The 15,530-nt window shown below is 41.9% G+C and overlaps 1 protein-coding gene across 1 annotated transcript; it reads left to right on the plus strand.

The window, feature by feature from the left end:
- The first annotated feature begins 7,419 nt into the window (after nucleotides 1–7,419).
- On the plus strand, nucleotides 7,420–9,232 carry LOC109397817 (protein gurken). Its single transcript, XM_062843834.1, has one exon. It carries the CDS (start codon nucleotides 7,445–7,447, stop codon nucleotides 8,033–8,035), a length of 591 nt encoding a protein of 196 aa, XP_062699818.1. The 5' UTR covers nucleotides 7,420–7,444; the 3' UTR covers nucleotides 8,036–9,232.
- Nucleotides 9,233–15,530: the final 6,298 nt, after the last annotated feature.

Here is a 15,530-nt window from a genome sequence, read left to right on the forward strand (position 1 = left end):
AGGAGTTCGAAGATTGTTACGGAGGTTTCGCATTTCCACAGTCCACTATGGTTTGGTATAAATGGAATTAAGCCTGCGTCTTCTTTTCGGTACGTGCTCGTTGACTGACGAATTGATTTTTTTGTCTGTATTAACGAGATTTTTAACCCTAGGCTAGTTCATCTCGGGACCCACGCTTTATTTCCCTTCCGAAGGAGAAACCCACATTTTGTGAGTATGTCGGGAGTGGGATTCGATCCCAGGTCCTCGGCGTAATAGTCTTGTGTTCTAATCACCACACCAGGTCCGCTCCCACTGACGAATTGAGTTTGTTGTAGAAAATCGTCCAATGTCCTTGTGGATAATGAATCAGGCCGATGACATAGTAAGGCGGCGCGTGAAGCGATGCGCAACGCGTTTGTCGATCAGCTTTCATACACGCGTCGAGCAACGCGAAGCATGACACAGTGACGCGTCTTGAGACGCGTATCCGAAGCGAAATTATTGATGCCCAGCAGGGAGGTTTAAAAACGACTCTGGCCCAACACCATAATCACAACCATCAGCATAATGAGAACGCTCAAACAACGACCAAACTCACACCTGACCTGACCATTCTGTCGTGATGAATTCACTCAAACAGCACACACCACACACCAGGCGCACAGAATCATGAGACGGTCCTAGCAACCATCAGTTCCCCGTACAGCAACTTGTGCATGCACGCGCGTGAAAGCACTCGACGGAATGGTTTGACGCAGCTGCCGACGCTGTGATTCGCGTTCACTCTGACTGGACAACGCGTCTCACCATGTGTTTTGCACTGGCGCTTACAGAAACTGTTCGAACGCAAACGCGTTGCGCTGCGCTTCGCATCACGCATAGTCGCATCACGGTCCATAGTAGAGAGCTACTATGTCACCGCCGTCACTCCAATTAGAGTTCGCAAACGCGTTGTTAAGCGAGCAAAAATCATATCTTTGAAAGTCGAAACCATCTTGTTGATCGACTAACCCCGGCTCAATATTCGCCATATCCAATAGCAGAACGAAAAGCTCATTATAGCTGTCCATGCGTAGCAGACGAAAATTAGATATATGGTAAGTGGGAGCAGGATGGGTCACCTAAGAAATGGATCCCTATAACTTTCTGAATATAAATCGCATTTCTCTGTATTCTACCACGTCTCTCAGATACACTAGTCAGCTATGATATAAGAGTATAAAAAGGTAATAAAGTTTGAAACCTGCGTCTTGACAAACAATTTTCAAAACATGACACATCTTGCCCCACCTCATTTTAACGGGGGCAAGATGGGTCAGCTATAAGAAAACTCGATTTTCCTCCAACAAAAAATACTATATCTTCTAGTTTTTCTCTATACATCTAAGCTTCATAGACGTACAGATTACATGAAGAAAGTGTTGAAACATATCGGTAGATTATTCTCAGAACTAGAAGATTTTTGTTCGGGTAGCCATAAACGGACTTTGAAAACCTATATTTTTTGAAGGAAAATTTAAAAAATATGTTCTCAAATTTTCAGTGCTCTCATCGCTTCGATAATGTAGGTCACAGAATAGCCTTTCCATGAAAAATAAAACATTTTCAAAAACTATGCAAACATACCGAAAAATTTGGGTGACCCATCTTGCCCCGTCTACACAATACACGTAGTTATATGGAATGTATAGCATAAGGAGTATAACAAAAAAATATTTTATTTTTTTCTGTGCGAGGAACGTATAGAATTTTCAAAACAATATACCACTTTTTTGTGTATCCCCGTCGTTCATCTGGGAAAATTATTGAAAGATTCAAAACTTATATTGTGCGATTGAAAACGGTACTGACCCATCTTGCCCCCTGACCCATCTTGCCTCCACATACCATACGTCTTCGAGTTTTCAACAAAGAATAAATCGAGAAGTTTTCCTTCCGTGTTGACAAATCCGTTGATCTGATGCATGTCGGTAGGAAACTGATTTTAAATAAGTGATCTCACATGCTCTATCGACACATAGAACTCTAAAAGAGTTTTAGCATGAAATTGCTTTGGGACAAACTTAAATCATTTAGATTCCTTAGAGCTGCAACAATTCAGGAAACTCCATATCCACGTATTTGGCGTCCATTTCACTGCAAAGTCGTCTCGAGTCAGTCCATTCAATTTGTTGCGGTGATTTTCGTTCAGTGTGCGTTTCTATTATGCTAAATATCCAATCTGTCGTTATGGTTATGCCAAATGACCTTCCCTGGCCAAGTTCGCAGGGGTTGACGGTATTAAAGTGAAGGAGTTTCATTTTGATTATTGTAATGTAGTGTTCTTTAGTGAAACATATCACCTTTTTAACACTTTAATGCGCCTCCAACGGTTCATCACGAACCGGCTGCTGCAGATGGAGTATGGCTGATCATATGCATCTGACATGCTCGATAAACACGGAGGAACCGCCGGGGCTCAGTAGAGTCTATTCCCAAGCAATAGTTCCAAGTCGGTTGGATTTGAGAAGGTTTTGATGATCGTTACAAATCCTAATAAAAGTATTATAGGATTTGTGACAGGTTTTGGAACCTTTTACAGCCAGCTGACTTCAAAATGTTATTTGGGCTCTATTTCCCACGTTACTCGGTTGATTTTGATTAGTAATTTATTAATGTCATAGTCGCTTTTTCGAATTTTTACAATATTAGTTGGTCATATTTTCTTTAAATAAGTAATTAAAATCGACCGAAGAATTAATGGGAAGGAGATTTGCAGCACTTAATTGTGCTGATAGACTCGAAGCTAACGTGCGAACACTTAAACGCATTGTTGACGTCAATGCGTTCGACGTGACATTTTGGACAAAAACTGACTGCTTTTATTAACTGAACAACGTTACTTGTGTATGACTAGGTTGACATTTCTAGGCTACACTTGAGAAATTGAGAAACATGGTTTATCTAGGTAGGACCGATAGGACAATTGAACGAATTTGAATATTTTTCATAGTATTTGTAGTGGGATGAATACACAATAGACAAGCAATCTTTATTATTGCAATCAACTGACCAATTTGGCATATGTTTATCTCTTAGATGGTATTATGACACAACAGAAAAATATCAGAAGTTCAGTTACATGTTTCTGTGGGGTTTGGACCGATGACAATGTAAGGACACAAGAGATGAACACAGAAAAGTAGAAAACGATTAGCGAAATCAAGAAAACAATTTGACACAGGATCGACTGATTCGATGAAATAAAAAACAAACATACGACAACTGACTTAACGAGGAAAACATATTGAACCTTATCACAAAACCAAACAAGAAGACAAATACAAACCGTGTGACCATTACACTACATAGGCAAATCCTGACTGACTGACCAATTGAAAACTTTCCAATCTTCTACCGTAACTTTCTGAGACAGTTTGCAACAGTGTCTTAATGAATGTAATTTTCTGCGTACGTCTGGCAAACTGCTTCTGAAAGATTACGTACTCTTTTCGTATCTTCATGTCTAATGTAGAGGTTTCAACTCTATTCAGAGCGCAGCTAGAAACCTAGCGAAAAAATTATATATATATTTTTTTCCCGGGCGAGATAATGGCGGACGCGATCGATTATGCTGCGATGCTCAACACTTACAGACACAGGAACAACACAATACTAAACACTAAACACCCGCGTATCTATTGTTTTTGCTCCCGCGCGAGACAGTGGCGAACGCGATCGATAATGCTGCGATACTCATCAAATACAGGAGCAATGCATGCACAGCATCGAATAACACAATACTCTTGATTAGCTTCTCAGCATGGTCCGGCATACAAAAACACATAGTAAAAACGGCAAGAATGGGAAACTTTTATTAAAACTATTTTTGTTCAACGCAGGCCAAAACAGTGTCGACTTGGGCCACGATATGCCTACGTACTTGAAACAAAAATAGAGGCTCATAGAAGCAAACGTTGGGAAAGGGTGCGGTGTAGAACATCAGCACAGTGTGCTACCGCCGTAATCACTATGAAAAAAAAAAAAAAAAAAAAAAAAAAACGTGGAAAAGGCTGTTACCGTCGACTTGCTTTTGCAATAGGCAAACTGTAATTTATTTAGGTCGTGAGCATTTAAAAACTTTGATATGCTCGTCCAGTATCTTCTCAATTATTTTGAGTAAATATAATAGAGGTTGGGCTTAGGGCCGATTTCTTCACCTCGGCTTAACTGGTAAGCCAGGCTTACCCATACAGTTAAACTAGGCTTAACGCTTAAGCCAGGGTGAAGAAATCGCCCCTTATTGGGATGTATGCTTTAGGTTGTGTTTAGTCCCGTTTGCCGTTTTTTGGTGTGAATATCACTCTTACCTTATTCCATCAACCGGGAATGTAGCACAGTGTCACGCTACTAATAAACATTATAGATAGTAAACATAGGTACCCGGACATCACTGAGTGAAATGTTACGAGCGTGTGAAAAGTATGTTTCAAACGTTTCAAAAGTGCAACTATGGAGCATGGCGTCATGCGCTCCATTGTTGTTGTTGGAATCGTGACGTCATGCTCATTTGGATACAACTGGATTGTATAGGGGACCCCGGGGCAAAAAGGACACCGGGGCAAGAAGGACACCCTTTGATTTCCCTATGAAATGTAATGATATAGGCATAATTGATGGGTTCTGAACCTTCTCCACAGTCTTATAATGTAATATTCATCACATTTTGTATTCAAAGTTCTGAATTGAGCTAAAAAATTCTAAAAAGATTGCTGCATCTTGGATCTGGTCAAAAATTATAACAGTGACATCGCACAAAATAAGGATTTTCAAAGACCATTTCATATTTCTTAAGGTTTATTCGAATTTGATAGCAAGTTTACAATAATTACAACTATTTTATTTTTTTTTATTATCTTTATTACAACTATTTGTAATAGAATACTACTGGCTGTGCCGTCATTTTATGCAAAAATATGCATTAAAATGCACTATTGACAATCCGGGGCAAAAAGGACACCTCTGCCCGGGGCAAATGGGTCACTCTTTGAAACGCACTTTGCTTGAACATAACCTTGAATCCAAATGTCAAACAGTTGTTGTTGTTGTGATTTCGAGTGGCCGACCGAGGATGGTTCGCAGGTAAAAGTGGATTGCGACCCGGAAACAACGACATTCCGCCAGCAGGATCGCGAAAATCAAAGCGGTGACCGATTCCGGCATGTCGGTAAAGCGAGTAGCCACCCAGCAGGGCGTTCACCAAAGAAAGCAGATTTATTAGGTAGGTGTCCTTTTTGCCCCGGTAGAGTGGTCTTCTTGCCCCGGCCCATTCTTTTAATGAGAAAAACAACCGAAAGAAATTTTAATATTTTGTGCACTTTTGTAATATATTTCATATCAATATCGATTTAATTTTGTAGATAGTAATCTACATTACACTTTGCGTTCGATAAACGTTCGATTTACTGGTGTTTTACCGTGTAATAGTTCAAAATGCTTAAGGTGACCTTCTTGCCCCGGGCCCCCCTAATTGTGTAAGTTACCGTCTTAGAAGCGTCTTCTAGTTGCTCTGCTGTTCTTATTTTTCGTCCAGCAGAGGTTACTTGGTCGCAAGAATTTGCATGTAGAGATCCCAGTTGGTGTTACTGGGATCTCGATAGAATTACCTGACGATCCCCCCCCCCCCTCTCTATTGAGAAGGTGTTATCACAGACAAACAGACGTTTGACTCTACTCTCTTCCCATTGTTTCACTTTTTAACGGATAATCCACGTATGTGGCAACCCTAATCCCACCTAATGCATCTGACAGGAGCCAACATCTTTCGTGTATCCACAATGGAATCCTTTGTGGATACACAAATGTTTACATGCAAGATGTTGGATTCTTAAAAATGGCGGTCTCGCACCATGGTGGGATAATCCAAATATTCTGTAGTTCGCAAATCACTCGCTCACGGCGCTCGCATCGTTTTTGCTCCTGTTTGACGTTTGCTCACTACCGTCATCTACTCAGCGAGTTTGCGAAACGCAGCGCAATTAGCATTGGGCGATTATGTCTTCGTGACGATAATTTTAATCGCATTTTGTTCCAAGTGTTACGTCTGTTTGTCTGTGGTGTTATGCTTATGATCTGAAAGAGATACCTCGTCAGATACTCCCCAAGAGATAATTGTATCTGTTAGAATTTGGCTACAAAGTGCGAAATCAAGTAAATCATGTTGCCTTGAATTAACAAATGTTGATTTGTCCTCTTTGTTGGTCATTTCGTTGGCGATCCGCTTTTTTGTGACTGGCGGATCGTCGGCTTAGTTTTTGTGCCTGTTGTGGTGGAAACTTTGGAGATTTCTGGGACATTCTTTTGCATTCCCAGTGAACTACTGTTGTTCTCACCACGTTGGTTATCCTTTTCGGGTTCGTTTTAGCAGTTTCTTCTTGAAATTCAGTTTTAAATGAACTTTCACATTCATTACCAGTAATAGTTACCGACCTCGGCCCAGGAATTTGCTGCTGCTGGTCTTTGCAGAACTCTCCAGGAGTCCGTTTCCAAATCATTATGTGACTCGTTCAATGCCATTATTTGCTCCCTGCTTTTCATGGCGCTTTTCGGCAGGTAGGCTACCAATATCTTTTATCTAGGAATGTTCTTTTCATCGTCCGCTATCAACTCAACTCTCTCGCATACTAGTAAACTCGGTGATATCCTTTTTAACCAGTCCGCTGTAGCCTGGTTAAGGCAGTTGATAACAAAGAAGCCTGTTTTTATGGTGCAGCCTGTGAAAATCTGTTTTACATCTGTTCCCCGATTCTCCACTACTATGTTAATAATGGTGTCTTGTACCATTATTAGCTGTTGTGTCGCTAGAGTTGTAATCGGATAGTCCTTTGGTATTATTCCTATGCGTACTTGACTCACAACCTTCGTGTATAGTGCATTTTGAGTAGTAGTGGGCTTAGTTTCCCTATCTGGGACTTTTAGATTCCCTGATTGAAGACTCTCAGCTACTGCTACTGATACCTTACTAGGGACCTTAATATTCCCGGGTAGAGTATGAGCAGTTTTTGCGTGTTTGCTTCGTGCCTAGGACTTTCGGTTTCCCGGGTTGATTGCGCCCTATTACTACCTCTGTTTTCCTAACTGGGACCTTCGTATTCCCGAGTTGACTGCAAACTCCTGCCTTAGACTGTTTATGTGGGACCTTAAGTTTCCCGGGTTTGGAGAGTTCAGCGTCTTTGTCTGTCTTCTTGTTCGCAACTTTCGAGGTACCGGGTTGCATCTGGACAGCATCTGCCTTTGCCTCTGTAGCAGTGTAAGCTGACCACAATACAATAAATGTCATCCCGTGACAACAGTCCGATCCCACGTTTTTTTTGTGAATTAATCGGTTCATTTTGCTGCCTTGGACCATCCATATTGAGGCTTTCCGTTTACTAATCCTTTTTTGTTTTTGTTTTTTTTTTTAGACTGCTGTTCGAGCAGATCCATGCCAAAATCGCGCCCGCGGCCCGTGTCGCACTTCCGTGGTGTCATCACGACCTCGTCGGCAAAGATTACGACCACCAACGGCAATGGCGATTCGACAACATTCACCCTGATAACCACCAAGACAACGTCGACGATCAGCGAAGCCCAGTCCGAAACGACATCCACCGTGACGGATCCTCGGAGTGGCCCCGGTCCCGGTGGCGGTGGTGGTGGCACCAGCACCAGCCCCGGCGGACCCAACGCCGGCAACAGCAAGGACCAGCTCATGCGGATGGGCAAATGCTCATTGCTCTTCGAGGAGAACTACTGCCTGAACGGTGGCAAGTGTTACAACTTTACGATCGCGAACTCGACGATGCCAACGTGCGAATGTGCCGACGGATTCATGGGTGAACGGTGCGAGTCAAAGTACTTAGATGGGACTTACCTAAGCATGCGTAAGTCCAAGATCCACATCGAGACGGCCAGCATCTACTATGGCGCGTTTTTGGCACTGATAGTGGTGCTAGTATTGCTATACTTCCTGCATTGTTTCCAATCATCGTCCTCGGCAAAATTGATGAAAAAGAGCAAAAAGGTGGTGAGTTAGCTACTTTTTCGCCTTTTTTTCGGGAAGGGCGCGTTCTAAGTTATACTTCGCTTTTCTGAGCTTGGAAACGCATTCACGCTGTCCCAGTTGTGGGAAGTACACCGCGCCAGGTCGTATTGTTTCGTTGTTATATTCATGTTAGGCTAGTAGAAGTAGGAAAGTTGATTCCCGAAAACGACGGTAAATTACGGACAAATTTAGACAGCTTTCTTTTGTATGTATTTATATTGGTCCCTCCAGGCGAGGGGCTGGATTATAAATCGTTCTGTTGCAAAAAACGGAACATTCGAATACGACACCCACCCCTACTCAGACAAGGATTGATTTCAATCCGAAAGTAGCTCCATTCGAGTCGTTCGAAGTGATATCGTAGATGCAGGCCAGTGTTTAGATTTTTTTGCATGCAGGCGCGTTGCATGGGAGTGATTGTAAAGAAGGGATACCACACATCGAATGTCGAATTGCGCGAAACTTTACGGATTGAGATGCGTTCGAACAAGGTCACACAGTGCGAAACTCACGGGATTGAGGAGAGAACCGATGATGATTCGATTATTTGCTCCACCGGATATTATTTCCCGCCCCCAAGTGTAAAAATTAGTTGCTTAAGTGCAATAGCGTTTAAGGAAAAGAATCGTTCGTTTATGTTAAGATTAAGATGATAAGTTAGCTAACGGATAAGAACAAAATCATCACGCAACCGACTATAGACCAGAGCAAACAAACAATAGCCAATACCACCGGATAAAACCCAAAATAAGTCCGAAAATTTCATTCGCAAACCACGTTCCATTTCAATAGACAAACAACACATCCATTCCCGCCAAATCCACAGAACAGAACAATAGGTTAACATCACACTTAATGAGCCAAAGAGTACGTTTTAGTACTTTTAGAATTGGTAAGTTGCTACTTATATTTTTTTTTGTTTTTTTTTTTTCTTCGTGCGCAATACAGATATATTATATTATAGTATTTCTCACATTATGTAGAATAAAGAGATCATCGAGCAACTTCACAACGATCGTATACATCACACAATCATGTTCACAGACGATATCTCTACGGATATGACATCCACGCTACTGCTGAGGATTGGGACAAGTTTTTCAGAACTAGTGCCTTTAGACACCAACTTCTGACTATATTGATAATGACACATGCGGTAAAATTGGAAAAGCCAGATGCGAACAAATTAACTCAACTTCAAAACGTTACACAACGAATAAACCAATATGTCACTCACTGATTGTAGCTTTTCTGGCAACAGTTCTTAGCGGTAGCGAGCGTTTAATGATGTCAGTCATACATACAAACACACACACATGTTAGTTGAGTTGATAAGAATAGACAAACAGTCGTCCCAACCAACGATATCGAATCAGTATTATAGTACTTATTGAGAGCAATTCGCAGTCTCACACTCATCAATTTAGTATCGTCATCGTAAACCGCGAATCGTACATCATTTCTCAGATATCCTTTCCCCCAGAATGCAACTCCAAAAACCGTAGTCTCCTGCGCACAATTCTCCATTATTAGATTTTCATGTGAATCGCTTTCCGAAAACTGTTGTTACTTTTCTCGTTGGGACCATTTGGCCGGTCCTGTTTTGGCCACTTTCCGCTTGTTTCATGTTAATAGGAAATACAACAAACATGGGACTGTTATGCAAATAGGGGCAACATAGCTCTGTGCGGTCGATACTGTCTTACGCCGCAAAATCTCATTTTTGCGGCATTTTTGAAGATTAGCCGGATGGTGAGGATCTGGTTCATAGTCGAGCGGCCATCGAAGAAGCCGGTTTGATAACTTCCCAAAAAACTCATTCACTTTAGGTGAAAGACGTCGAGAGGGATAGCACTTTATAGGCGACATTCAGAAATCGCTTGGAAGTTCTCACACTCGAACTTGTTACCTTTCTTGTACATGGGGCATATGATCCCTCCTTTCCACTCCTCTGCTAGCTGTTCGATCTCCCAGATCCGAACTATTGCCCGATGCATGTGGCCAACTTTTCCGAGCTCATCTTGATGAGTTCAGCTCCGATACCATCCTTACCGACAGTCGTCGCCCTGCCCTATCGTTCATTAGGTCAGACGATGTCCGCACTGGGCAAAGGACTTTCTTCAGCGGAATCTTCGTTTTCTTTTTAAGGCTTAGGTTGAATACCCTGGTCGATTGATCGAACTTGTCTTGGCAGTTGTCTGGATCGGAATTTCCCTTTCTTGTCATGTACACGTTTTTATTTACCTACACTTCAAGTGTATTCCAGTTTTCGGCAAAAGCTCTACTCATTCAGAATAACAAATGCAACACTATTCATTTCCCTCAAAAGCATTAAGGAACTTCACAGTTTCTTCGTTTCTCTGCATAACGTTGAACGAGTTCTTTGAGGAATAGTTTATTTCACTATTCTAAACCTTTACACACGATTTGATTTCAAAATTGTATTTATTATTTGCTTTTATTTTAAAATTGTTGAATCATAATCAAAGTTTGTGAACATTTAGCTTCCCGGAATGTTGGTAGATCGAAGGATTCAGATTCAAAGTTATTAGATCGGACGCTGATTTAGATATTACTCCATTATTATCGTCGAACACTTCAAAATTTCAGTTGTTTGCGAAGAATTATTCCATTTACTATACTTGCATGAACGCATATTCGAGATTCCCTCTTTCGAGACAAATTTCTGAAATGATTACAGAATGGAAACATAGTCATGAGATCCTCTATAAAAATGTGCTCATTCTACGAGTGGAGTGACGTGACGCAGCTCAACTCGTCTGTCAAGGTGAGAAATCTCGACTCAAATTAGGTGGCTCTCCATTTGATTTACACGGGAAGTCACTTCATTCGAGTCGAGATTTCTCATCTTGATATGCGAGACGAGCTGCGTCACGTCACTCCACTCGTAGAATGAGCACCTAATCCTGCAATGTCATCTGGAAGGTTTTGATTTTTACATGTTTTTCTATACTTCAAGATGTACAACCTAAAGTTATTCCTGGAATTTTATCAGAGAATACTTCTGTCAGTCCTCTAGAAAACGATTTTGAAAATTTGCAATTGATAACATTTCTCAGATATGTCCAGTAAATACTCTCCATAAGAATATTTGTAATAATAGTTCTTTTCTTATTCTGCGAATGGAGTGACGTGACGCAGCTCGACTCGAATATCGAATTGAGAAACGTCGATTCGAATAAAGTGACTCGCTGTGTAAATCAAATGAAGTGTCATCTGCGTCACGTCACTTCATTCGTGGAATGAGCAAATATCTTTGATCTGCCAACACTTTGTGCAAGCTTATTTATTATTGGAAACATTTAGACAAAAAAAAACGCAGAGAAATTATTTGGTTCCTATCAACTGATATGTTGAGTTTATTTATGTAGCATTGTATCACATTTATTATGAGTACACAAGCCCTTTTTCCATTGAAATGGGATAGTTCTCATAAAGCACCTAACATTCCACCCCTTATAAACACGTATGCTTAACATTATTATATTTAACAGAGCCTACTTTATATATTATTATCCTTATGCAATTAAGTAAAAATCGTTAAATACCGCAGTTCTGATGATCAATCACTGTTAAATAAGCCACAGAACTTTCGGTGTAAAAAAACGACTTATTTATACACCTAACATTCATCCTACACGTACATAAAAACAACACCCATTACTGCATATATTATGATAGCAGAAGATTACACGCTTCAAGCCTTACTCAAATGTGAAAATGAAATCAAAATAAAAGAAAAATAACATGACGTTGCCTTTACCGAAATTATTATAAATATTGAATATACACACACCGTATTTTTCTTACATCGATCTGAAAGCGATAGTAATCGTAAACTATTGAAATTAACACTGCTCCGCCCATGGAAAACAATAGCCTGTTTTAGCTTCCGATATGCAGGTCACTAGGTAGGAAAAGAAAGGATTACGAAACAAAAAGATGAAGAATTGAATGTTGTTTATTTTAGCTTTTAAAGCTCCGCCCGCTATATAGTGCTAAACGGGCATACTATTAACGAAACAGATAAACCAATTTCACTTTAGTTTAATTTTGAACTACACTGAAAAAAAATACAACAAAAAACTCACATGACAGCCGTCTCTTTTTTTTTTTTCACCAGTACCAACACCAGGAAAACTTTCACACTTACTTATGTTACTTGTTGATTTGTTTATGGCAAAAACAAAAAAAAAGGATATATGATAACACAGAAAGATCTGACACAAAACCACTTAACACGGAATCTAAGGGAAATACGATAAAGACTGATGTATATGTCTTAACTTATTTAAAAAAAGCAATCCGAGAGAGAGAGAAATAAACTAAACCAACAACTTTACTTTACAAGTTTTCCTGATTCTCAAACAAGTAAAATTAAAAAACAAACGCAACGAAGATCTTGGAACGAAAAACAGTTGAGAATTAGGATAGGAAGAGCAGCATAACTCGACAATAACACTGTATAACATATAAGATATATGACATATGAAGGATATGAAAAAAAAAACGCGAAACAAACATTGACAACGTAAATGATAACAAAAAAAAGAAGTACGTGGCGAACTTGATGAGAAATCATATAAGGTATCTACTACGCGATTGATAATTATTATTTAAAAATATGAAAATATTAAAAATGATCCAAGCTGGCTTTGAATACGGGAAATACAAGTTGAGAAATCCATTGGAAGTAGGGAATTTTCGAACGAATACATTTCTAAAAAGTCGGTTGTGGAGTCCCAAAGGGTACAGTTAACGCTGTAGCCAAATTGATTTCAAATCTAAGGAATGTATTACGACAGCGATTTTTATAGGGTTATATGAGCCCCTAATGTATTCAAAATGGTCAATTGTTAATGAATGCTCAAAGGTTTGATTTTCTTCTAAACCATGGGTCATAGCAGATTATAGCTAAACAGACATCTGAACAGGGAGGTCCAGGTAGTGTAGGGTTAGGGACCGTCTTTTACAAAAAGAAAGTGAAAGCCAGGACGACTCTTTCCTCAAGCCAGTAAACAACATTCTCATGGTCATTTCTTCGACCGATTCACCGTAGATCTCGTAATGTCGTCAGCAAAGCCGACGAATGCCACTCCAACTGGGAACTTTTATCTCAACAGCTCGTCGTACATGACATTCCATAAGACCGGACCCAGGATGAAATCTTGCGGGACTTCTGAGGTTATGTGAAATCATTCCCGACCCACCTCTGTGTCGCAAACTAGTACTGGATTCTGGGAGTAACTTCCGAGGATCTTGTACAGATTCCCGGATATCCCCGGGTATCAACTAGCGCTGTAGAACGCGTTCTTTACATCCTGAGTCACAGTAGCGAAGCCCCCTCCTCTTACGCTGGAGTGCTATCTCGGTTGTCTTTGTAACCGACAAGATAGCGTCTACGGTCAATCTCATCTTCTGGAAGTCGAACTGTTTGCTCGAGAGACCATTTACGCCCTCGGTGTGCCTTAACATTCTGTTGAGGATGATCTCTTCGAGCACCTTTCCCGCAGTGTCGATCAAGCATGTTGGTCTTATGTTGACGGGTCTCCGGGTGTTTTCCCCGTCTTGTGCAATAGAACCAGGCTATGCCGCTTTCCTCGTCCAGGTCTTTCTGCAGAGCAGACCTGAACGTCTCGGTAGCCTCTGCAATAGCTACTTTGAAGGCCTTTCCTGGGGCCTTACCTAGGCTGAGGAACTTTGCTAGCCTCGCAAGGTCAACGTGACCCTCTCCTCATCGCCCACACCAGTCCACGGATATCCTACGAAAGGAGGCCAAAGACTAGGATCATGACGCGGAAAAAGCCCCTCGATGATCGCCTCCAACATCTCTGAAGATTGCCCCACGGGAGTCATTACATCTCTCGATTTGGCCATCACGATTCTGTAGCCATCACCCCAAGGATTCGCATTGGAACTCTGACAGAGACCCTCAAAGCAGGCCTTTTTGCTTGCCGTTATCTCAGTCTTAAGCACGACTTTAGCAGCGGTGAACACTACCCGTGGTTCATTTCGCTCTTCCTCAGTTCATGCTTGCCCGTAGGAAGACGCGACGCAGGTCTGCAATCGCTCGAGTTTACCAGTAAGCCGGTGTTCCTAAATTACCTAGATACCGTTTTCCACCTGCGAGGGCTTGGCCTTGGCCTAATCGCCTCTATTCCTTTATCCGCTACCTGCTGTTGTTGTAGTCCATAATGTAGCGAACCGCCAGGTGATCGTGTGTAGCCATCGCCCACTCTCCAATTAGAACTGCTTGTTAGGCCAGGACTACAAAAAAGCGTCTATAATCGACTCCGCACCGTTCCGATTAAAGATACTCTTGGTACCGACATTGGCCAGGTCGACATCTATTATGGTCAGTGTCTCTAGCAGGAACTGACCCTGATAGTTTGTGAAACGGCTTCCCCATTCTATGGCCCAGGCATTGAAGTCTGCTGCTGTTACCATCGGTTTTCGCTCTGTCCGCACGGTCGCCATACAGTCCAACATCCGCGTAAACTGCTCGCTTGGCCACCGCAGCGACGTATAGCAGCTACAGAACAAGAACCCGTTTACTCGTGGACCCGTCGTCCACATCGCCATTATTTGTCCGGACCCATCCGCGACATCCGTCCCCCACTCTGAAACTACCCGACAGAGCAGTTGCTAAGCTGCGTCACAGTGGTCCAGGTTCAGCTACGTAACCTTCAATGTGACTTGTCCGCTGTGGCTTTTCTGAAGGCCAGGCACCTTGGACCACCCGTTGTTGGGTGCTTATTGATCGCGGATTTCCCGGACAACAAACCAAACACGTGGGTGCCTTCGCCTACATCGGCTACACAGTTTGCTTCTGTCAGGGCCTTTACAGTCCCATGACTTGTGTCCTGTTTCCAGACACCTGAAGCAAACCTCCGGTGGCTCGTGCAAGGTCAGTTGGCACACTGACCAGCCCACCTTAATTTTCCCTACTCTAACGGACTTATCAGCCTCCACCACATGTAGCTGTACCAAGATCACCTGTGTTCCTGCTGGGCCCTTCCGTAGCCTAATGGCAGCAGTGGCCACTTGCAGCTCACATTGTTGTCGCAGTGTCGTGACGAGCTCCTTCCGTGTCAGTGTTTTCGTCTAGGATTTTCACCTTCAGAGTCACCTGCGGTGTAAGAAGCCTCACGTCGACACCATCGCCAAGGACCTCCTCCGCCAGGTATTTGTAGACGGCGCCCTTGCATTCCTTATCGCGCTTGAGCTTTTGATCTATCGCGATAACACAAAAATACTAAATGATAACAAAATATGCTATCAGTTTCCAAACGCATAATTCAAAGCTTTTCCAAAACTAAGAGTATGATGAACCTCGAATCTAAAAATAGATTCCGCGTTCGACCTTCAATGCAACTGTAGTACGAAAGCGTAGCTTTTAATCACTCTCACTATCACAGAGTCCCGTTGGTGTAGGGGCTATCGGTTGCGACCGGCAATCACTCGA

The sequence above is a fragment of the Aedes albopictus genome, unplaced genomic scaffold (assembly GCF_035046485.1).
Source record: "Aedes albopictus strain Foshan unplaced genomic scaffold, AalbF5 HiC_scaffold_580, whole genome shotgun sequence".
Taxonomy (NCBI): domain Eukaryota; kingdom Metazoa; phylum Arthropoda; class Insecta; order Diptera; family Culicidae; genus Aedes; species Aedes albopictus.